Here is a 24,594-nt window from a genome sequence, read left to right on the forward strand (position 1 = left end):
ATGCTCAGAATATCATTCTGGAATGGCAATTGTAGATTGCTATTCAAGTATTTATTATCTGAATTTAAATATGAAAAGAGTCTGTCCTATCTCCAGTTCCAGGTGTTCCTTATGTAATTTGTTAGTAGGAAATTATATTTAAAAATGACCTTCCAGCCTCATATTAGTTCCCCTTCCTGAATGAGTGGTGTGTATGCTATTCTGCAGAAACAAGTAGGATGCCTGTGGTATATTGGTATAGTAATTGGTTGCTTGCACTGCTTTGTAGTTTATGTACATTGTTTAGGATGCATGCATAGAAAAGCAAGTAATAAATACTTTAAATAAATGACTGATCAATGGTAGGGTGTCTATAACAAGATTCACAAGGGGGTGGAATGAGCTGCAGAGAGTTTAGGTGATAGTCAACTAAGTTTTACTCAGAGTACTGTAATATGAAGTTACACAGATGCAAATCTTGCTGAGATTTCAAGATCACTGGGCCATATGTTGGATTGCTTTGCTTGTGTATGCATGAACATCTTAGTTTGAATATCTATCTATCTATCACCTATATTTTGGTAGTGGCTGTAAGCAGCCATTGCATTAGCAGCTTAAGGATATTCATGAAAATGGTAGCCTTACTCGTTGCTTTTTTCTGGGGGGGCGCAGGGGTACATATACCCCTAAACATTTTGTGAATCTAAGTTTGGCCTCATTGAGGGGCAGTATTTCAATATGAGAAGGAAAATGAGAGTACCCCTAAACATTTTTTAAGAAAAAAGCACTGGCCTTACCCATTTGTTTTCTGATAATTGGATGTATGCTGTCTTAATGAGGTGCATAATTTCATCTTCTTTTCCTCTCTCTGATTTATATATATTTTCCCAGTCTAAATTGTCACCAGCTGGTGAAATTTCTCTCAGAAGAATAAATGTCCAAACACTTCACCATGAAGTTTTTTTTAAATTTTTTAAGTGTTAATTGCTTTTGTTTCCCTCTGGCACAGTGGAAGCTCTTCATCTGGGAACATTAATGGCAGCCCATGGTTATTTCTTTCCTATCTCAGACCATGTTTTAACGCTGAAAGATGATGGCACCTTTTACCGGTTCCAAGTAAGTATTCCTGCTTTATTTCATTGACTTGACATGTAATAGCAAGGGATTTCTTCATTGTCAATACAGCAGACTTCTGTTCATGAGGTGGTCCAGTATCAGCAGCAGCTACTGAAAGGGCATCTCTTCCCCAGCCACATACATAAAATACAAGCATTTGTGCGGGGAGTGGGGGAGAGGTGCCCTGATATAGCTAGTGGCTATACAAGTAGCCATCTGCAAACACATCCCAAAGGAATAGCGCACAGACAGATCCACATTCAGTTTCTGGCAGTGTTATGTGCAGAGCTTTGTTAGAAAAGCAATAATTGGAGTAGTTTAAGAAGGTAGCCAAAGGAAGAGGAGGGATAATTTATGGATACTTAGGAGAAGGGCAATAGCTCAGTGATAAAGTATTTGCTCTGCGTGTAGTCAGTCCTTGTTTCAGTGCTTCACATCTCCAGATAGGGATTAGAATCTGATTAGGAATGAACTGAGGCAATAGGAGAAGATATATTACGGTATTTAGCTATTATCCTTCCTTGCTCATATGAGTGAGATCAGCAGAGTACCATCCTTTGCAGCTTTAAACTTGAAAGCTAAGGCAAGACTGAATCACCTTCTAGAAACAATGATCCAGGATGCTTTAAGGCAGACTGGATTTTCCTAGTATGACTCCTTCCTCCCCCTCACTAAAAATATTAACCACACATGCATTGCTTTGTGAAGAAGTAAAAGTATTATTTACTTACATAATCAAGGTCTCAAGCTGCAGTTAAATAGCAAAATGAAGGCAGGTTTATAACTTCTATCTAAGTTACAAAAGTACAAGAGATTCTGAGTGGCCCAAGGCTGAGGTATAGCCCGGTTCCTAGCTAGTCACTGCAAAGATGCTCTGAAGCAATCCATTGCGCCATAAATTGGCACCATACTTGCATTGGTTTCTCCTGCAAAGAAGAAGTGGTGAGTGTTTTCAGAAAAATATAGATAATTGCCCAACCTTATAAGAAACACTTGATTCTATGCACAAAGTTATAACAACATTATTTGGAGTATCAATTTTTCTTTGCTGTATGGCATTTAAATATGTTCAATCGATACTGCTAGCCACTCCCCAGACAGTTAATTTTAGAAGTCAAAGGAAATGTAGTATGCATGTTTATATTTTGTCAGACATAAATTCCTACATTCTTCCATTTTTGTTTTATTTTGCAGACACCCTATTTTTGGCCATCCAATTGTTGGGAGCCGGAAAACACAGATTATGGTCAGTGTGGATCTCTCTTCTCTTTCACTCCGGAGTCTTGCATTGTATGGATGAAAGTCTCATAATCGTCTTTTGCATTTAATCCGTCTTTTTCACTAAACCACTCCTGGCTTTACTTTTCAAACCCAGGTCAAGAACTGCTAATGCTGAGCTCAAGATTGGCTTTGGTTTACAAAGTTTACTAAGGCAGAGGTCAAATCTGCACACAACATGGGAATACAAAAATAGCATTATTTTTGCCACTTTGTAAATGTGCTGACTCAGAAATTAATTCAAAGGCAGGGTTGGCACCAGATGTAGGCATTGTTGGGCACCACCCAAGGCCCACTCCCCAGAAAGGGTCCTACGGATAACCCCTAGGTCAGCCTGGTGCTTTTGCTCCTCCTCTGTCTTGCTGTTACTGCCTGGTCACTGTTCAGCTATCCTGAGCACACAAGCAGCAACAAGAGAGAGGAGGAGATGAAGCTGCATTTCCCATTTGCCTTCTGCTCTCCCTTTGGATGGTTGTACAGTTTTGTCCCAGACTGAGATTGATTTGTGAACTGACAGTGGTGGCAACAGGAAGGAGGAGGTGGACCCACTCAAAGCATCTTGGCCAAGGGTTCTCCAAAGCCCAAAGCTGACACTGTTCACCGGTAGTGAATTTGACATTTGTATTTGGTTGAAACAACAGCCAGCGATCAACTTAAGAATGCCCAAAGCTAAGAACTAATTCAGACTAGGTCACAGAGATGTGAATCTGTGCATGACCACCATCCCATGGCCACATTTGCTAATATCTTTCTAACATACATTAGGTGTAAAACAGGTATAGGCAAACTCCGGCCCTCCAGATGTTTGGGACCACATTTCCCATCATCCCTGACCACTGGTCCTGTTAGCCATGGATGATGGGAATTGTAGTCCAAAAATTCTGCAGGGCTGGAGTTTGCTTATGCCTGATGTAAAATGTTACTTAGATGTACTTTTATTTCAATTTCTGCCCCATAAACAAAGCATAGGGGATCATTAGGTGACCTCTTGTAGTATTCTTGTGAAAGACAGCAAGAGTTCGAGAAGTTCACTGTTAAGTGGTCCATTACATTTCTCTTTGACATAAGGTTACGTTCCTTTTTGATATTTATGCCATGTATTATGCATGCAGGGCTTAAAAATTAAACTTAACATTAAATTTGAAACACATTCAACACATTTCAAAATGAAGCACCTTATTCATTCCACAAAATGAATATATAAATGTAAATAGGCACTGTCAAAAAACAACAACCCTGGCTATGGACATTTATTGTTTTGTACTGTGCCCAATCTATTATTGTGTTGGATTGTTGCCCCATTGTTCTTTCCTGCTTCACTTATAATTTTCTGGACTATATACATGGCATGAAAGGAGCAAGTGGTTTTGGTTATAGTCTTAAAATTAATACTGCAGAATTGACAAAGTGTGTGCATAGTGACTGAGTGGAAATTTGAAAGGTAGATGGAAACAAGGAATCAACTTTTTAAATAAAGAAGTTTGGCTTTGGCGCACTTAAAAATGATATGTTCACCAGGTTGTCAACATTATTTTTGGACGTTAGAAGTTTGTTCTTGCCTATGACCTGGGAGCTTAAATTTAAGGGGTTATTGAAATTTTTTCGTGCCTATCTCAGGTTCGCACAGCTCAGCTGTGAAATGCAAAGTCCCGGGACTGAAGCTCAGCTAAACAAATAGTTTTTCATTCCAAAGCAGAAATAGAAAACCTATGGCCCTCAATAAGTTGTTGAACTCAAAGTCTCATCAGCTGTGTCAGCATAGTCAACAGTGAGGAATGGTGGAAGGTGTAGCCTATCCCTGCGGTAAAGCTAAAGTTGTATTAGTACTTTTGTGCCAGATCACCTTTTCAGAAGGCAGATTATATCATAGCTTCAGCATCAGATGCAGTCCAACTGAGGCCCCATCTGCGCTATTTAAAGCAGTATCATACCAATCATGGCTTTTCTGAAATAATCCTGGGAACTGTAGTTTGTTAAGAGTGCTGAGTCTTGTTAGGAGACCTCTGTTTACCTCACAGAGCTGCAATTCCCAGAGTGGTTTAACAATCAATCCCTCTTCTCAGGGACTTAAGAGAATGGCAGCTCTGTGAGGTGAAGAGGGGGTTTCCTAACAACATTCACAAGAGTGTGCAATGCACCAGTATGCATACTCAAAACATACCACCTGGTCACTGAAGAAAGTTAGCTTTTCAGACTACGCAGTTTACACTCGTTCTATATCTGCCCCTGTTTGCCATCATGAGGGTACCAGTTTATTATAGGTCTTGTTCCTGTGCTTTTAACAATAGCAATTGACTCCCCCACTCCATCACTTTATCTCTATGTCAGGAAAAACTTCACCTGCTAAATTCCCAGAGGAGTAGTTGGTCTCTTTCAATAGAGTCTCATGACCTTAAAGGCCAATTCATGTATGAGCTTTCATGAACTACCCACAGTCCCTTTATTTGATAACTGGAATTTAGTTCACAAAGACTTAGGCCATAATAAATCTTTGAAATTCTTGCATAGTTTTAAGTTTGAATGTATTATAGAATGATGCAGTCTGGTTATTTGTGGTGTGTGGGAAACGATAGGCTGTGTATTTAGAGAGAAATTCATAACACTAGGATAGGATTTCCTTGCCTTTTCAGAATTCACCCCCAAAAGCACGTTTCAGAATAATCCTCTGGAATATTTCAGAATAATTTCAGAATAATCCTACTTAAAATGTAAGGAACAATTCTCACCAAGTATTCAAACTGCTGTAGTAACACTTTTGCTATCGTGGTTTATATACTTGGTGAGATGTGCTATTTAAAACATTCCCCTAAAGAAGTTTATCCCAAGATGCATCAGGCTTCGTATTAAGCCCCTCCCCGCCCCCACCTCCAAGCAGCTAGAGTTTGGTTTGGGTTTTCTTCTGGCTAGTGATTTTCTGGTCAGTAGCCATTTTAGAACATTGAGAATGTGAAACAGTGGTATTGAATATCAAAGCTGTGAGCACATTTGCATGAGGACTTGGTTTTCAAAGTGAGAGGTGTAAAGTTTGCCGGCTGGTTTGGGCATAAACACAGATAGCTGTAACCAGGAGGAGATATCTTCTGACCATACAATGTACATTTGAAGCTTCCTTGGTGTTTTGTTTTAATAACATGAAATATAAATATATTAAATAAAATAAATGACATTTTAAACGCTTGTCAGATAGACAAAAAAGTTAGTAAATTATTTCCCATTTTAATAATAATAATAATAATAATAATAATAATAATAATAATAATAATAATATTTGAAATATTTTTAGGCTGCTTTACTTGGCAAAAGCAGAACAAAAATACAAACAGCGCAAAGTTTTAAAAATACAAACTGTAAAACTTAACAGCTACTTAAAACTTCAAAAGTCGGTGCTGTTTAAGTGCAGTTTAGCTGAGTCAGTTGTTGCAACAGAGCTAAATATATGGAAATCTGTGGGTTTCCTACTAAATAAAAGTATGCAAAGTATAATTAGTCCACTTGCTTGTTTCTAGTTTGAAACCTCATAATTATCTGGTCTCTCCTGACCAAAAACAAAAACATATGGGATTTCCAGTGAGGTACAATTAAGCTGCTGACAGAGGAGGCGTGAGGAACCTTAAACATTTCCAAATAAAAACCTGAAAGGGGACTGTTATATTGGAGCAAATTTGTAATCTGCTGCTAGGAAAGGAAGGACCAAGAATCTCCCTTGCATATGGTCATGTGGAGGGATTCCTCTTAACAGAGAAATTTATAATCCACTGCAACATAACCCTGTGTGATCATTTTAATGGGGTGCCCCAATATAGCATGTACATTACCCATACAGGAGGAATCTAGAGTACACAGAACAGCTGCTGTATGTGTGAGCACCTTCAAATCAATCTACCATGCATGGAGGGAAATAGGGTAATCCTGCTTGTCCACTGGATGCCGTTAAAGGAGCTAACCCAGTCTACTTGTGCAAAAAGGGGGCAGATCAGGGGGAGCCAAATGTGCCTCCACTTGTTTATGTCCAGGTATTGCCCTCACTCCTGCATCCATCCATTCCTCAGTGTAGAAAGAAATGTATACCTGCGCACCACACCTTGGGGCCATGCATTACTTATTTAAATTCCCAAATAAATTATTATCGCAAAGAAAATGATGACATTTGTATTGGCTTTCTCTTTCCACTGAAAACACACACACACACACACACACACACTCACACTGTGGGCGCAGTCCTTTGATGCAGCCCATATGTGCTGGCTGCTTTTCAAAATTAAAACATCATCTGGCACTTAAGGAGAATCCATTTATTTTTATTCCAGTGAGCACAGAACCCCCTTGAGCGTTTTGAATGAGGTTTTGAGAATAAGGGACCTACCATTCTGCTTCCACCAGAATCAAAGGAAGCGGATTCTGCTTGCGATCTGGATAACATGTTCTCACAAATGCCTACAGGAAACCCACAAACAGGGCATGGATATGAATGCCTAATAACAATAACAATATTTGTATGCCGCCCATCTGACTGGGTTGCCCCAGCTGCTCTGGGCGGCTTTCCCCACTTGTGATTCCCAACAACTGGTATTCTGAGGAATATGGCCTTCATCACTGCAGGTAGTGTGTGCTGAAAGGAAATGAGAAGGCAAACATTACCACTCTGATATTATTATTTCCCCTGGTACTTAAATCAGTGCTTTTGCTGGTGGTACACAGTACCGGCACCTTCCCCCCCACAAATCAGAGCTTCGTGCCTCCTTCCCAAAGCCTAGGAAGCTTCTGCCAAGCTTCAGGAGGGAAGCGTGGTACTGTGGCAGGGTCTGAGAGCCCTCTTGCCTCCTTCCCCAAGTGCTTTCCGGCTTAGGGAAGGAGGCAGGAGGACTGCAGGATTCTGTAAGAGTCTCGTGCTTCCTTCCCAAAGCCCAGGAAGTTGAACGCAGAGCAACGGAAGGCAAATTTGTGTGCAGAAAAAAGCAGGGAGGGTGATTTGGGGTGAACCCTTCCCCCCTTTTTCTGTCCCAGATTCTGTTCATCTTGCAAAGGCATGAGATGCTCCTAACAGACTCAAGGGGGACATCTTGGTGCCCATTTGGAGGAGATCTGTTCATCTTGCAAAGGCATGAGATGCTCCTAACAGACTCAAGGGGGACATCTTGGTGCCCATTTGGAGGAGATCAGCAGGAGGAACACAAGGCTGGGATCAGCCTGCACAGAACGTCCTCAAAAGGATACCTTGTTGCTTCTACCCACAAGTGCCTTTTGGCAGGTGCCCACCCAGCCCCTGTGCCAAACAGCACCTTCCTTGGCTGGACTGCTCCGACAGCCAAGAAGGAGTCTTTTGCTCCTCTTGTGAAATCTCTCCACAGTTAAAACCCCACTCAAGGTGGACTACAGCAGGAAAAGATTTGTGCCATGTTCATTGCAAGATCTGAGAAGAGGCCCTACATATGCAGCTGCTTAGAGGTTAGGCATCCATGATCTCACTCCCTGCTTCACATGCCCATTTAACTACTGAAAGGGGCTGTGGTCTGGATAGCACATGGACCAATATATTTTGAATGCTTTGACCCTGTCTGAAGGTCACTTGGCACTTTTACGTTCACTGGTGTATATCCCAAATGGAGAACTGTGAAACAGATGGACTCTTTTATTCATTTAGATGCCCTTAACTGTTTGGAGGAATTTGTGACACCAAAAGGATGTGCTCTGAAAGGATAGGGGCTGAAGATTAGCACCTGCAAGCACTTGCATTTATTATGCTATCACAAGGAATTCATTATTTCTTGCACTTACAATGAAGGTGGCCAAGGTGTGGTAAATGTGTTAGCTTTTCTCTCTCCCTTTCATATATGGTGCTCCAACATAATTAATAACTCCACAGTGCCAATCCAGGCCACAGTCCATAGTTTCCATTCTTCAGGAGAGGGGCATTTTCTCTTGATTAAATGGCAGAAACAAAGTCAATAAAAAGAATAAAAATTCTAAAAACTTCTCAATCATTTACTCTCATCATAATCATGCACAGCCGTAGAAATCACTGAATCATTACTTTTGACATCCACTGTATCTTGGGTGGAATCTACACACACATAAAAACCGTTCTGAAAATACTCTTTAAAAAGCGTTTTTAAAAATACATTGAATTTTCCATAAGGCTCACCATCGCCATCTAGTGTCACATTGTATACTGCACTTCAAACACAAAACATTTTATTTGCAGCTGTATAGTGAAAAATAGCCCTGTTTGGATAAACCCTAACCTTTGAAACTGAAACATAGGATGGAGACACATTGCTCAGGAACCTCTGGTTGAATGGAAAGCATATTAAGCCTTTAGATCTTGATGTCTGGGGTTTTAGATAGCAAGAAATGATTGATTATTTTTTGTGTTCCAGCGGTTTACCTCTGCAAGCGAACAATGCAAAACAAAGCACGGCTTGAGCTAGCAGACTATGAAGCAGTAAGTACCTGAGGCCTTTCCTGGAACTGTCAGATAAATGAGACTCTGAAACTTAGTAGTGTGTGCAGGGAACAAGACAACATAGCACTGTTATCGTCATTGATTTTTTTACCCGCTCCTAAAAAATACAGGTTCAGGAACTGTAACCCACATACAGGTACTTCAGTGGTACTTTAGTGTTTTGAAAATCCTGCAGAGAACTGCAAAATCTGCAGCATTACATTAGAGATAGGAGTGTGACAAAAACAGAGATGATTTAATTTGAGCTTCCACAGTGTTGTTATAGTCTAGGTCTCTTAGAGGCTGCAAGTTCAGCAATATACAAGGCTTTCAGTTGTACACGCAGTAGATCCCCAGGCTGGTCTGTGTTGATCCTGAATCAAAAAGCTGCATCACAAGACAGAATTAGGTTCACTTAAAGTATTGTTTAAAGTGGAGGGTGAATTGGTTTGTAGGTACACAGGTTGGAAAGCCGATGTACACGTTGGCTTAATGCCAACCTGTATATGAGCTGGGGGTGAAAAATGCACCTTACTTCAAACAATACATGATTGTGTTTTTCCCCCTATGTAAATATTCACTGCTCATATTTTTATAAAATTATATTGATCATATAATTATTATTTTTTAAGTATCCTCACTACAGACAATATTTTTTTTTTACTATTCCGCAAAGCTAAATACTAAAACGACCCTTTCTTAGTACAGTGGAACCTCGGTTTTCGAACGTAATCCGTTTCGGAAGACCGTTCGACTTCCAAGACGTTTGAAAACCGAAAATCAAAGGGCTGTCAGCAATTTTAATGGGGGGAAAAGAGAAATGCACCTCAGAAGCCGTTCGAGTTCCGAAAAATGTTTAAAAATTGAAGCATTCACTTCTGGGTTTTCAGCGTTCGGCTTCCAAAACGTTCAGCACCCGAGACATTTGAAAATCAAGGTTCCACCATATTCTCCTGTGAGAGCAACTACACTTCAGGCTAGATTTTTAATACCATTTCATAGACAGATTCCTTTTCATTAGCCCCAATATGAAAGCTCACCGGAGGCTTGCAGCACAATCCTATGCATGTTTTACTCAGAAGTAAGCACCACCATGTTAAGTAGCGCTTCCTTCCCAGTAATTGTGTGTAGGTTTGCTGCTAACGTGTACAGGCCCAATTCTACTTTCAGCTCCAGGAGAAGAGCCTGCTTGTAGCTACAGTGCTGCATCCTGAACATCTCAGGCTCACCTTCTGCACTACACTTTTAATTTTACAAGTTCCCCCAGCAGTTATGCCCGGATCTAAACATGTAAGGCTCATTTATCTACAATTTACTTCTGAAACAGGACAGAAGTGCTGACTCTTTCTTGGAAATAGATCAGCATATGAATTTCAACATTTATTTATGTTACAACTTTTAGATGTAGGACTGACCTATGGGGGAAAGCCACCTAGAAACTTGTCTTGTGACCCAGCTATCCATTGTCAGCATGGAGGCTGCAGTGCACATTGAGAGCTTTCCCATCCAGTTCTGTGGAAGTGAAAGTTCTGGGCTGCAAAGCAATGCCAGGGGAATGGAGGATATAAGAGTCTCTGGATTAAACAAAGGCCCTTGATATTGCATCTTACCCCATTAACAGGAAATCCTGCAAAATCAGAGGGGAGTTAGGATGTTTCGGATGTGTACTTAAACAAGGAAGAAAACTGCTCAAGATAAATTTATCTTAGGAACATTTCATGCTCCCCAAAGATCTCTCCCCAGGATCTTTCTCCTACAGTCATGAGAAGAGGCATCTAATAAGAATTGCACACACCCACCACCGCCAGTATATCCAGTAGCTTGCGCACAACACGGCAGGGACTCACAGAGTGGATGAGTGAGAATGTCTCAGCTAGAGCCGGCTGCCCTGTGGAACAGTCCGCCTGAAAATCCTATAGAAAGTCTTTAAAAGGCTACTACCCGAGGAACTTGCTAATATGTGGTATGTTTTCAGGAGAGCTTGGCCAGGTTACAGCGAGCATTTGCACGGAAATGGGAGTTCATTTTTATGCAAGCAGAAGCACAAGCCAAGTGAGTTCCACTGACGTTTTGTTGCTGGATTTGTCACCCACCATCTTAAGAGGTATTTCAATTTACATTCTTTGTGTTACATATCTACCTCACCATCAACAGAGTGGACAAGAAAAGGGACAAGATAGAGAGGAAAATCCTCGATAGCCAAGAGAGAGCATTTTGGGATGTACACCGGCCAGTGGTATGTAAACAAATGGATACTTGTAAGGTGGAGCATCAACGTCTGTCTAGGATTTGGAGGAATATTATTTCTTCCTTGTTTATTTGTTTTTTGCTGACTTTGCTAGTTCAGACATTATACTTTTTGCTTAGCGAGCTGCTTGATCTACTCTCACATACTCATTCTTATGCACAAACATGGCATGTTATTGGTTAGCTGTGAGGTCTCACTTTCCAGCTGGTAAGAACTTCTGAGATCATTCGGGTGTAAAAATATGTCCATGAGATTATAGATGGTTTGTTAGGTCATGAATCACAGTGTCCTGTTTTACTCTTTAACTTTCCTCACAATTGGGGTCAGCAAAAAAAAAATTGTAGCATCTAAAGCAGCCAGGAATCTATCAGTTTCCAGTATAAAAACTACATTTTCACTTTTGTGGATATGTGATTTAGCTGAGGAAAACAATATTTGTGGAAATTGCCTGGGATGTTTTTCACACCCCTGTTCCTAACTTAAATTTAGACTATTTTCACACTGCCCTTTACCAAGGAACAATGGCCATTTACAGAGGGACTTTATATCTTCATGGATATAAAGTTAAATGACTATGCTTGCAAACATGTAACTTTTTGTAATTTTTCGTTTTATAAAAATCTCCATGTCATTGAATATTTTGGTGAGAAGAATTTGTTTGGGGTGTATTAAGAGAAGTACATGAAGCAGGAAGCTGACACAGATGGTGAGTGGAGTTTATGAGAGCATCAGAACAGAGCAGTGTTTTCTGAGCTTGGCGAAGAGCCCAAAGGGTGGGAAATTAGACCAAAGAAATACCCTGCAGAAGTGGCACAGGTGGAAATTTGTTATCTCTAACCTGCCTCACAGGATAAATAAAACAATTGTGATGCATTAGGAGTGCTTGAAGGTGCTATCTTAGTGAACAATAATGAGCCCCATGCTTTTAAGTGCATGCGTGCAGGCAAATCAAATCTGTATGGCATGGAGGAAAGGTATAATGGCCTTGATCTTTAATGATGCTGGACATGGCAAGAACTGGAATCATTTCATGAGAATTTGCGTCAGGAATAAGATGCGCATCAACAATAAGGTGTGGAGATTCATGGTCAGACAGTTTGCCTGTGCCCATTTGGCAAGTTCAAAACCTTGTGTAAGTGGAAGCTGGGCTCCTGAGATGCCCCCTTTGCTCACAGACAGCAACCAGGCCCCAGTCAGGGTCTGCTTTTTGTTTTACACAGGTCACGCAGTAAAGAAAATCCATGAAAGGGTAGATCAGAAGGATTTAAAACCACACTTCTGTATAATGTCCCTGCGAACAAGCACATGATCTTCAGGAATCATCTGAGGTAGCATGCAGAACGCACGTTTTAGCACATTATCTCCAAAAATGTCTCAAATCCATTTTAAGAACAGCAGTACAAATTTAGCTTGTTTCTAGAACATATATAAAGGGTACATTCATGCTAGTGAATAGAAATTTGATATAAAAATAAAAAAGAAGGCTCCAGAAGGAAAGGAGGTATGCCTTGTTTGAGGTATGCCTTGGACTGGGTGAACATGAAATAGAAGTCAATATAGGTTTAGAGATTTTACAGGCCATTTTATGACATTTTTCAATTCTAACAGGTTTTTAATTTTATTAGCAGCAATGAAACATCAAGTCAACTTAGTTTATCCACAGCATCTGTTTCCCACAATTTGCATTCATCTTGCAAGACTGGCAAGCCCAATTAGAATGAGTGAGATGGCAGCAGTCCAGGAAGATGTGCTAATCCCAATAAAGTTTGTCCCCATAAAAGTAAATTACAGTGCAGTTAAATAGCTAAAACCATGCATTAACCCTTATTTTCCAAAACACTACGTTCTTTTAACTTGGCTGCTTTCTGTGATGGCAAACAGAGTGTATCACAGAATGTCAGGTATCTTGATTTCTGCATACCCTGGGTAAATGTCAGTTATATGCCACCTTGGTTTCAACGACAAAGAAAAGGTGGGCTATTAGCCTCATAAATAAATAAATAAATAAATAAATAAATCTGCTTCAAGAAACAAGATTATTGGATTGTTCTTGTTTTATTTTTTATTAGGTATTTTATTATTGTGATTTTATCTTGTGAACTGCCCTGAGACCTGTGGGTATAGGGCGGTATAATAAGAAACAAACAAACAAGCACAATTTGTTGAAGGAGAGTGACAAAGTCAAATAGACATGGGTCAACCATTAATTGACCATTTTGTTCTGATGATGGAAGAATTATTGGATTATGTTATATTGGGAGTTCAAATGCTTTTAAGAAAGAAGGGATGACTTCAAAGCAGAACAGGCTGCTTTCATGTCATTTCATGTCAGCTTTCTCACATTGATCAAGTTTGCTCTATTTAACTTCCCATGCAAGTTTTACCAAAAAAAGCCCAATGTTACCAAGAAGAAGTGTGGGGGCAGGCGGGTGGGGGGGGGAGGAGGACTGTCTTCTGAAGTTCTTGGAAGACAGAGAGTGTCCAAAGTTCCTTTGAGAACACTTCCTAATCTAGCTAAGCAGACCCTCCATCTGGATGGTGAAAAAGCATGAATGCCCATGCTCTCTCACTGCATTTAACCACAAAGTCTGACAGAGCTAAAAAGTGTGGATGATCTGTATGGTCCTGCCTCCCCAACCCATAGTCTTGAGAGAATATTGTTTGAATCATCTGTAGATATGGCTGCATTGCATGTTACATCCAAGGTGAGAGGATCCTCATCTTTGATAGCTCAGCGGTGAAACACATCCTTTACATATAAAGGGTTCCAGATTAAATCATTGTCTCTCTGTATTAGCCTTCGGCCAACCTGATGTCTTTAGACTACAGTTCCCATCTGCACCAGCCAACCCAGCCATACTGGCTGGGTTTGAAGGGAGTAGTACGCCTAAACAGCTGGAGGGCACCAGGTTGGTGAAGGCTGCTGTAGACTGAAGAACCTTGGGTAGTCAGGCAGGAAAAGATCAGGGAAGGCAGTGATATATACCAAGGGCCATTATTAACAAAAACTAGCATGGTGTGCTTAAAGAAGAAGTGCAGAAGGAAGACCAGCTGGTTTTAATTGCCCCTTAACACTTAACTAGTATGGTAAAGGAGGCACTAGCCTAAAATAAGAAAGTGCCCAGGGTATTTAATTGTCCCACAATGTATCTCAATTAGTATGAGAGATTTTCCTGTGAAAGATCAGCAATTGCAACTAGAAGGATTTATTATTATTATTATTATTATTATTATTATTATTATTATTATTATTATTATTCATGGTTAGAGGTTGAGCCAAGAATGATTGGCTGGTGTGTGTGTGTTTTCACAATTTGATTATGGTGCTTAGCTAATAAATCTTAACTTATTGTCCTACAGTGTAAGTGATTTTTTCAAAAAAAATGATATATCAGATTTCTATAATCTAGTCAGCCCAAGCGACAGCAGTGGTTAATTTGGACTGGGGCAGTGAGCTGATAAATGAAGCCAACCTTCCTTAACTCAAAGCCAAATTAATTAGCTATATATGAAGCCATCACATTTACATATTGATTTTGTGTTTTTCTTTTAGCCTGGATGTGTAAATACTACTGAAGTGGACATTAAAAAGTCTTCTAGAATGAAAAATCCTCACAAAACAAGAAAGGTATGTCCTAGTCTCTGGTTACCATTTACCATTTGTTCCTTTCCTTATAATGAAAAAACTCATTTTAATATTTCTGGGCATATATAGTGCCAAGAAGCTATTTCTAAAATGAAAGTAACTCTAAACGCTTATTTTAACAAAATAGCAAGGATTCTTATGGCATGATTCTTTCCCCTGGATTTCTGTTATGGCATGAAAAGTATGATTTTGCCCATCCCCATGAGATGTAATAAATATCGGCTAGGTGTAGATAATAGTTTAGCCAACTGAACCCCTTTAACTGTAATATAGAGCAAATAATTGCCCCAGATGTTCAAAGTGGTAAACATATACTGTCCTACTCTCATTAAGAGCAGCTGTAGTGGTGTGGTTCTGAGCATGTTATTTGACCTGTGACAACTCTCTGTCCTGCTGACCAAGGATAAAGGTAAAGGTAAAGGTACCCCTGACCATTAGGTCCAGTCGTGACCGACTCTGGGGTTGTGCGCTCATCTCGCTTTACAGGCCGAGGGAGCCGGCATTTGTCCGCAGACACCTTCCAGGTCATGTGGCCAGCATGACTAAGCCGCTTCTGGCGAACCAGAGCAGCGCACGGAAACGCCGTTTACCTTCCTGCCGGAGCGGTACCTATTTATCTACTTGCACTTTTGACGTGCTTTCGAACTGCTAGGTTGGCAGGAGCAGGGACCGAGCAACGGAAGCTCACCCCGTCGTGGGGATTCAAACCGCCGACCTCTGTGGTTTAACCCACAGCGCCACCCGCATCCCCCTTCTGACCAAGGATAGGATAATATTTATTCTGCAGTGGTGGACTCCACCGGTGAAAACTTTATATCCTGGTATAAGAAAGTGTGGGAGATTGCCTTATTAGAGTGGCCAGAGGAAAAAGCAAAACAAACAATTTTGCAATTCAGTATAGGTTATTAAATATGTTAATGATGATTCACACAATTTAAATCTGCAACCAACATTTAAAAGAATTTGATTGATTCATTCATTATGTCACACCTTCCTCTCTCCTCTCCCTCCTCAAAATTCTACATTTTCTACTGTATAAATATGCTCTCCATCAGTATCCATTAGTTTATCTATTTTTAATAATCTTATTATTTATTTTCTTTGTCAATGTAATGTGTGTGTGTGTAAAATATACTATATTTTGTACATGCAAAATTAATTTTTTAAGTTATTTACAAAACAAAAGAAAGGAGAGGTCCTGGTTCTGTTCCTGACATCTCAAGGAAGGATTGGGAAAGACTTTCTGAAACTCTGGAGAGTCACAGTGTAGACAGTTATGAGCTGGAGAGACCAATGGTCTAACTTCTTATAAGGCTGCTTTCTACTGTGTGTGATAAAGTCCCCCTTAGCACTCAGCAGAATAATACAGAAGATCAAGCTATATCATCGTGAGAGAACTCAGCAGAGAGTCGGTGGGTCATCTGCATAACCTCATTATCCTACTATGTCACAAGTTCATGCATGGCGTGCCAATTTAAAATATTGAAATGGGTCCTTGTAAAATGAATGTACTAAATGTTTCCTATACATTTATGCATAATTAGTCCATTTATGCCTACCAAAGCAGCACCAACATATCAATTTCTCTCTTTCTGTGTTTACATATAGTCTGTTTACGGATTACAGAATGACATTCGAAGTCACAGCCCTACACACACACCAGCGCCAGAAACTAAACCACCCACAGAAGAGGAATTGCAACAAGAGGTTTGCTGCGCCCTTATTTTAAACGAGGTCTCTTTAAATTCACCAGAGGTGGACCACATATTGCTTTCCATTACAGTATATGGGGATTCAGTTCTGACATAAATCAGAGCTAAGGTGAACAGATCCAGAGGGCAATGAAGTTGGTGCTCGATGCACAGAATTGCATAGGCGAACAGAACTGTGTACATGAGCATAGATTTGTGCATGCAGGACAGGGGCCTGCAATGAGGGGGGTCATTGGAAGGGGACATGTATAGGAGCAAGAGGGAAGTAAGTCCTTGAGAATGACATTGTATCACATCAAACCCCAAAGTATTTTCCTGCTTAGTATTAAAAGGGTGTTTCCCTAAAACAGTGTTTCCCAACCTTTTTTGGGCAAAGGCACACTTGTTTCATGAAAAAAATCTCGAGGCACACCACCATTAGAAAATGTTTAAAAAATTAACTCTGTGCCTATATTGACTACCGTATTTTTCGCCCTATAGGACGCACCGGCCCATAGGACGCACCTAGATTTTGGGGAGGGAAATAAAGGGGAAAAAATTATCCCCCCCCCCAGACGCGGGGCTGGGGCGGGAGAAGCCCGAGCTTCCCCCGACCCCAGCCCCCAGAATGGGAGCCAGAGTGGCTCCCGGAGCTTGCGGGACTGGGGGTGGGGGAAGCCCGAGTTTCCCCCGCCCCCAGCCCCCAGAAAGGGTCCGAGAGCGATGGCAAAGGTGAGCGCACCTTCGCCATCACTCCCAGAGCTTGCGGGGCTGGAGGTGGGGGAAGCCAGAGCTTCCCCCACCCCCAGCCCCCAGAAAGGGTCCGAGAGCGATGGCGAAGGTGAGCGCACCTTTGCCATTGCTCCCGGAGCTTGCAGGAGCTGGGGGTGGTGGAAGCCCGAGCTTCCCCTGCCCCCAGCCGCCAGAGCAGGTCAGAGAGCGATGGCGAAGGTGTGCGCACCTTCGGCATCGCTCTGGGACCTTGCACGGGCTGGGGGCGGGGGAAGCCGGAGCTTCTCCCGTCCCCAGCCCCCAGAGCGGGGCGGAGAGCGATGGCGAAGGTGCGCGCACCTTCGGCATCGCTCTGGGACCTTGCGCGGGCTGGGGGCGGGGGAAGCTGGAGCTTCTCCCGTCCCCAGCCCCCAGAGCGGGTCAGAGAGCGATGGCGAAGGTGTGTGCACCTTCGGCATCGCTCTGGGACCTTGCGCGGGCTGGGAGCGGGGAAGCCGGAGCTTCTCCCGTCCCCAGCCCCCAGAGCGGGGCGGAGAGCGATGGCGAAGGTGCGCGCACCTTCGCCATCGCTCTGGGACCTTGCGCGGGCTGGGGGCGGGGGAAGCCGGAGCTTCTCCCGTCCCCAGCCCCCAGAGCGGGTCGGAGAGCGATGGCGAAGGTGCTCGCAGCTTTGGCATCGCTCTGGGAGCTTGCGCGGCTGGGGGGATAGCTTCCTTAAGCCTGGAGAGCAAGAGGGGTCAGTGCGCACCGACCCCTCTCGCTCTCCAGGCTTCAGCGAAACCTGCATTCGCGGCGATGGGATGTGGGAGGGAGCTCGCTCGCCGCCCCGCGTGTGCTCGCCGCCGCCGCCCCGCCTCTCGCCGCCCGACTCGCCCGCCTCCCTCCCACGGCACACTAGGCAACGTCTCACGGCACACTAGTGTGCCACGCAACACCGGTTGGGAAACACTGCCCTAAAATACATAACAATCATTATTATTTGCAAAGAACATTATCAATTGTTTACAGGAATCTGCTGCCTATCACTTACATAAGAATCTGTGGAATTTATAGAAGCCGTGAATCCATGTGTGTGCAGACTTAAGCTTGAGCATTCATAAACTGGAAGTGAGGCATCTTTGCATGCCCAGTTGCAAGGGGAGTCCTGATGGGCAGCGGGGGTCAACGGTACACACAAGGGCCCAGAACATATGCAGATTCCCAATTTATCTTAGAGTCCAAATGAAATTCTACTTACTCGCACCTGACAAAGACAACTGAGCAATTATCCTCTTACCTTGGTCTTCTGTTTTTGCATTTTGTAGATAAAGTATTGGCAAATACAGCTAGATAGACACCGGTTAAAAATGTCAAAAGTTGCAGAAAGGTATGTATTACCTTCAAATCTACCAAGTTCTTTAGCAGGTACTAGGTTGTATTGACATAAGAGTGCTGGGAGGCGTTATAATTTTCTAAAAGATAAAACAAAATAACAGAGAGTAAGTTGCGCTATGCAAACAAGGTATTAGCAGTAATAGTAACAATTCTGTTGTGAAAATGTCAGGTTGTTTTTGTTTTTCTAGTTTATTGTCTTATACTGAGCAGTATGTGGAATACGACCCATTTCTGACACCACCCGACCCATCTAATCCTTGGTTGTCGGATGATACTTCTTTCTGGGAAGCAGAAGCAAGGTATGTTGTATGTGATTTGGACCCAGGCCTTATTTTCAGGTAAATTGTTCTTCTGCAGCTAGGCTTGCTTAAAAAAAAAAAGTCAGTTTCCTAACAGAGATGGGGAAATAATATTTTTCAAGTTGAATCCCTATTCAGCTTCCCCTACCCCTGATGAAGGAGAAATCAAGGGTTAGGGTTTGGACACCAGTGCTTGTCACACAACACAGGGCAGTCACATAACACAAAAAGGAAGTCTCTGAAGCAAGAAATGGGGAAAGGTGGCCTGGGGGAGGAGTCATGGGTGGATCCTAAAAATATTGCAGCTTCCATGGAACAATCTCCATACAAATGTACAGTGGTACCTCGGGTTACATATGCGTCAGGTTACAGACTCCGCTAACCCAGAAATAGTACCTCGGGTTAAGAACTTTGCTTCAGGATGAGAACAGAAATCGTGCTCCGGCGGCATGGCAGCAGCAGGAGGCCCCATTAGCTAAAGTGGTGCTTCAGGTTAAGAACAGTTTCAGGTTAAGAACGGACCTCCAGAACAAATTAAGTACTTAACCTGAGGTACCACTGTACTGGTAACGAAGCACAGAAACAGTGGAACTGAAAGCAGCACACTTGAGCACTTTGCTAGGTCAAGAAGCTGAGCTGATTCTACTTCATGAACCGCCTCTCTTCATGAACCGTCACTATTTTTATCTTCAGAAAAAGATCATTAGTCACCAGCCTGCTCTACAGTTGCAGTCTTGGGGTGTGTTTACTGCTTTTTACACATCATTAAATTAGCTTCAAGCCTAGTTACCCTTTAGGGCTACTTCACATGGCATGCATCACCTTTCCCCAAAATAAACCCAGCAACAAACACTCATTTCTGAGGGTGTATCCCTGCTTTTCTAGATAGAAATGATGGGGGGATGAAGGGGGATAAATGTTTGTAGCAGTCCCTAGACTAATCTCTCACAATTTGCTGTAAAATGCTGTCTTGGATAATAGAAAACTGAAGAAACCATTAAAAAAAATAACTGAAGCCTTTTGCCTCTGAAAAACCTTCCCCCCTTTTCAGTAAAGAGCCAAACCAGCAAAGAGTAAAGCGATGGGGATTTGGCATGGATGAAGCCCTGAAAGATCCTGTGGGGAGAGAGCAGTTCCTCAAATTCCTGGAGTCTGAATTTAGCTCAGAGAATTTAAGGTAAGAAGGTTTTTGCATCCATTTATTCTCCCTTTCTTGATTTGTTCCATTACAAGCATAGAACTTAGAAACTAATCTTTCTGTCAGGACTAATTCAACCTTCCTGAGAATCTGGCCAGATTATTTTGCCAGAAATTGCAGTCAAATTATCCTATTAGTCATCCTTGTTCATAAGGTATTTCCCCCCATGTTCAAATGGCATTTAAGACACTAAATTGGAAAAGGGGGGGGGGGGGTAGAAGCTTTGCATCCATGTTTACAAGATTTAGTTAGCAGGATTTGAAATGTAGCTTCACAACTAATGTTTCCACATTTTCCTGTACAGGTTCTGGTTAGCTGTAGAAGATTTGAAGAAGAGACCGATGAGGGAAGTCCCTGCCAGAGTGCAGGAAATCTGGCTAGAATTTCTTGCCCCCGGAGCACCGAGTGCCATTAACGTAGATTCAAAAAGTTATGACAAAACCACACAGAATGTAAAAGAACCAGGGCGGCATACATTTGGCGATGCTCAGGTTAGCAGGATCCATTCATATAGATATATCCAAAGAAACTGCTGGCTAGGGAGATGTATAGCTGTGGAAACCTATGGACAGTTCTTCAGTCCATTTCCACTTTTCTAAATGTACCATTGGCAGAGTGTTCAGTATTCACATAACATGCCATATACCTGATGTACACCATTTAAGGTCCATGAGGTCTGCTTTAATTATTCATTCACTTGCTGATTTTAAAAATGGGCACAATTCAGTCAAGCATAAATATATTCCTAGGCTTATAAATACTTAGCTTTTGCCCCATTCTTTCCAGGCACAGGTCTCTGTTTAAAAGCTCCATGTGGTTTCCTTTAACTGAGCTTTCCCCACGAAAACCCACTCTTTAGCGTTCAATCGGAGCAAATGTTTCCCAGTGCAACTGGAATTAACACTATGGAGATGGACCTGAGTGGGAACCCCTCAGGTCCACCTCCAAACCCATGCCTACTAGACCGGCCAAGATTGGAAGAACCGAAATATAATTTTGCTGGGATGTCCCAGAAGACCCTGCGTCCCGCCAAGGCTGTCAGTGCTACTCGTAGTCATTCTCTCACGGCTGTGCCAGGCCACACTTGCCGCCACCGACAAAACAGAAAGCTGTCTTTTGGTTAGAGGAAAGGCAAGTGGGGACCTGATACAGGTGTATAAAATTATACACGATGTGGCAAAAGTGGATAGAGGAAAGTTTCCCTCCCTCATAACATTTGACATCCAATGAAGCTCAGTGTTACAAGATTCAGGACAGACAAAACAATATACTTCACTGGTTGAGTCTGCAATCCTATCTCTTCCTCCAAGAGCAAAGAAAGAGAGGTCTGACCTTGGAGGGGGGATCTGACCTCAAACCCCCTCTCAGCTGCTCCAGAAATGTCTGCAGCCCTTGCCTTATTGATGTTGGAGAGACAACAGTAGACCTGCTGGCAGTAGGTCAGGGGAAGGCTTTGGGAAGGATCCACAGTCTTTCATTCCCCCTACATAAACCCTAAAATGATGTTTGTGTGGCATGGGATATGTCAGTCCTGGATAAAGTACCTCTATTTTCTGTCCCACTGGAAAATGTGGGAGGGAAATAGCTTTAAAAAGCAACCCCAAAGACTGTAAAGGGGCAGGGAAGAGGGAAAGATGCCATTTCCCCCTCCTGTCTGTCCTGTGTCAAGCAGGGCTCTATAGCTGGCAGTTCATTTGCTTTGGGTTCTCCTTACTCCCCCTTGTGGATTGTTCTGTAAATAAATAAATAAAATATGTCAGCATTTTTTAACAGAGTCAACGATTGCCTAACAACCAGAGTTAGGAGAAGATTGACGGTGCAATCCTATATATATACATGCACATATATGACACACACACACTAAATCCTATTGAGTTCAGAGGTACTGGAAGACAAATGGATTTAACAAGACTTGCAGTAAGATTTACACTTTTGCTCACATTTTGAATGCTATGCAGCTGTCTGCTCACGAGCATCTCCAGTGTAGTTGGAAAGGAGTTCAGGTGACTCCATACGCATGGTAAAGGTAAAGGTAAAGGGACCCCTGACCATTAGGTCCAGTCGTGACCGACTCTGGGGTTGCGGCGCTCATCTTGCTTTATTGGCCGAGGGAGCCGGCATACAGCTTCCAGGTCATGTGGCCAGCATGACTAAGACACTTCTGGTGAACCAAAGCAGCGCACGGAAACGCCATTTACCTTCCTGTCGGAGCGGTACCTATTTATCTACTTGCACTTTGACGTGCTTTCAAACTGCTAGGTTGGCAGGAGCAGGGACCGAGCAATGGGAGCTCACCCTGTCACGGGGATTCAAACTGCCGACCTTCTGATCGGCAAGTCTTAGGCTCTGTGGTTTAACCCACAGCGCCACCCGCGTCCCCATATGCATAGTACTACATGCTAAACTAGCAGAGTCTCATACTTTGAAATGAATCTGAGACATGGTGGTGGTTGTTTTTTAAAAATAAGGGTGGTTACTACGTCTGCTTAATTTCATCACAATTTACAGACAGAAATATTTTCTTGGTTGGAAGTAATTCCAGTTTTCGTACATAGAATGCTATAATGCATTTCAGAACTCAAATCTACATAGCAAATACTATTTTTATGCCACTAGATGGCTGTCTGTAGTCATGTTTTTCACAGAAGCATTCTTAATTGGCCTTATTGTGGGTGGCAGGTAGGCAGGGGATTGTAAAGGTGTTTTTGGTGTAAGGGATTGTTCTATATTTGCTTACAGGCCATATAGTTAAGATAGTTGATGGCACTGAGATGAACAGTTTTGCTTATTAAAAAGTAAATTCAGTTCACTTGCTGTGGTAGATCTACTTAGTTAGAAATGAAAAATTGCAACAATCAACTAACTAGAGATAAGAGTTGCCTAAATACAAGTGATCCCTTTTTTAGATACAATTTCACCTCTCACAGACTCTGTGCCCTTAGCTTTAAGTTCTCTGTTGCCTTGTTCCACCCTGTCTCTTGCCCTTTGTTATATCCCCAATCCTCCAATGCCGCTACCCTCAGCTTTCCAAGGGTGTCTTGTTTTCTAGCAATAATCTGCCCATTCCCTGTTGGTATTCACTACATGCGAAACTTCATCCTTAAACATGGATGGTCTCGCTTCAAACCCCTCCTTTCCTTCAAGGCCTTATCCTTATTCCCATAATCTCTATTTCTATCATGCACACTAATGGTGCACTTTCGGGGGCGGGGCATGCCCCAAAGTTCAGAATACCTATTTACATAGATCCTTTTCTGAGCAGAACAACTTGGCCTTTGATCATATAAATTTTCCCCCATTGCTATTGACAATGGCATTCTAAGGATCTGGAGTTCTAGATACAAAGATGCTTGAGATGGACTGAGCGACTCAGTCATCCTGCACATCTGGAAATCCACTACACGATAACCCTTTCTTATATGTGTATGCTGGAACTCCAGGCACATTTCCACATGTGGAAGTCAGAGCAATGGATTATGTTTAGAGTTATCCCATAGTTGTTCCAGAATAGCAATATCCCTACTTAGCAAACAAGAGGAATACTGAATTGGGATCACTGTTGTTTATAGCCTATAGAAGGATACCCACATTATTATAAACACCACATGTCAATTACATGCTAGTGCCCTATTCTCCCCATTGCCCTTTGCGAGTCTGTCCTAATCTACAAACAGAAAAGGATCTAGATCTCTCCCAATGAACACCTCCCTCGTTCTCTTTTAATGGCAACCGTGCCCACCTGAGCGGGGCTGGAACTGAATACCAGAGAGTTCTGGCTGGAAAAAAAAGCCCTGCTACCAACCATCACCTCTCATTGAATAATTTTCAACCACCCATTCTGAGCTTTTGACATTCCTTTGTCCAATCCCATCTGTGCTCCTCTAGCATTGCTTGAGAGCAAGCTCATAACAATAGTCCCAGACACAGCAATAAGGCAGCACAATATATTTTCATCATGCAGTCAGTCAGTGTTAAGGAAATCAGCCACCAAGCACCAACTCAGTCCTATGCCCTCCTGAAGCTCTTGGACAGCAAGTGCTTGTTTCCTGCAACAGCCACAGTATGAGCAAGTTGGGTGAGCTGCCAATCAAACTCCCTACAGGAAATATTTCCCATGTCTTTTGCTGGAACAACACTTCTGTCCATGCTGGGCGGATGAGACCATTCCCATTCGACTGGGAATGCTTTTATACATCCACGAAACTTTTATTCACATTGACATGCATACAATCAACTGCAGTATCTCTTTTCTGTGTCCTGTCGAAAACAATCTCGTTGTGATTTAAAGTTTCCTATATTCCTTTAAATATTTTAGGAGCACATTTACAAATTGATGAAAAGTGATTCATATCCTCGTTTTCTACGATCCAGTGCCTACCAGGAACTGCTACAGGCCAAGAAGAAGGTATTGGTCCATCTTGTCTATGTCTTTCCAACTATTTCAGTGGTGGTTTCTCCTTGCAACCATATTGGCTACTTTTTCGCCTTGGGTAAGGTGCATATCTGGTAGGTGAAAAGTTAAGTTTGAGCATCACTGAAGGGATCCAGGCATATATCTGTTTTGCACTTTTGCATGACTGAATAAGTTACA

General features: G+C 42.3%; 1 protein-coding gene across 6 annotated transcripts in view; it reads left to right on the top strand.

The window, feature by feature from the left end:
• RGS7 (regulator of G protein signaling 7) overlaps positions 1–24,594 on the top strand; it is a 125,941-nt gene that overhangs the window by 94,769 nt on the left and 6,578 nt on the right. For all 6 annotated transcript variants that reach the window (XM_077925748.1, XM_028724109.2, XM_028724111.2 and 3 more), the window contains exons 5-16: positions 989–1,095; positions 2,290–2,341; positions 8,751–8,815; positions 10,791–10,867; positions 10,970–11,051; positions 14,617–14,691; positions 16,318–16,416; positions 18,437–18,498; positions 18,695–18,805; positions 19,857–19,982; positions 20,308–20,494; positions 24,319–24,408. In XM_077925748.1, coding sequence (XP_077781874.1) covers positions 989–1,095; positions 2,290–2,341; positions 8,751–8,815; positions 10,791–10,867; positions 10,970–11,051; positions 14,617–14,691; positions 16,318–16,416; positions 18,437–18,498; positions 18,695–18,805; positions 19,857–19,982; positions 20,308–20,494; positions 24,319–24,408 — 1,133 coding nt within the window. The remainder of the gene's footprint in view (positions 1–988; positions 1,096–2,289; positions 2,342–8,750; positions 8,816–10,790; positions 10,868–10,969; positions 11,052–14,616; positions 14,692–16,317; positions 16,417–18,436; positions 18,499–18,694; positions 18,806–19,856; positions 19,983–20,307; positions 20,495–24,318; positions 24,409–24,594) is intronic.

The sequence above is a fragment of the Podarcis muralis genome, chromosome 3 (genome assembly GCF_964188315.1).
Source record: "Podarcis muralis chromosome 3, rPodMur119.hap1.1, whole genome shotgun sequence".
NCBI classification, from domain to species: domain Eukaryota; kingdom Metazoa; phylum Chordata; class Lepidosauria; order Squamata; family Lacertidae; genus Podarcis; species Podarcis muralis.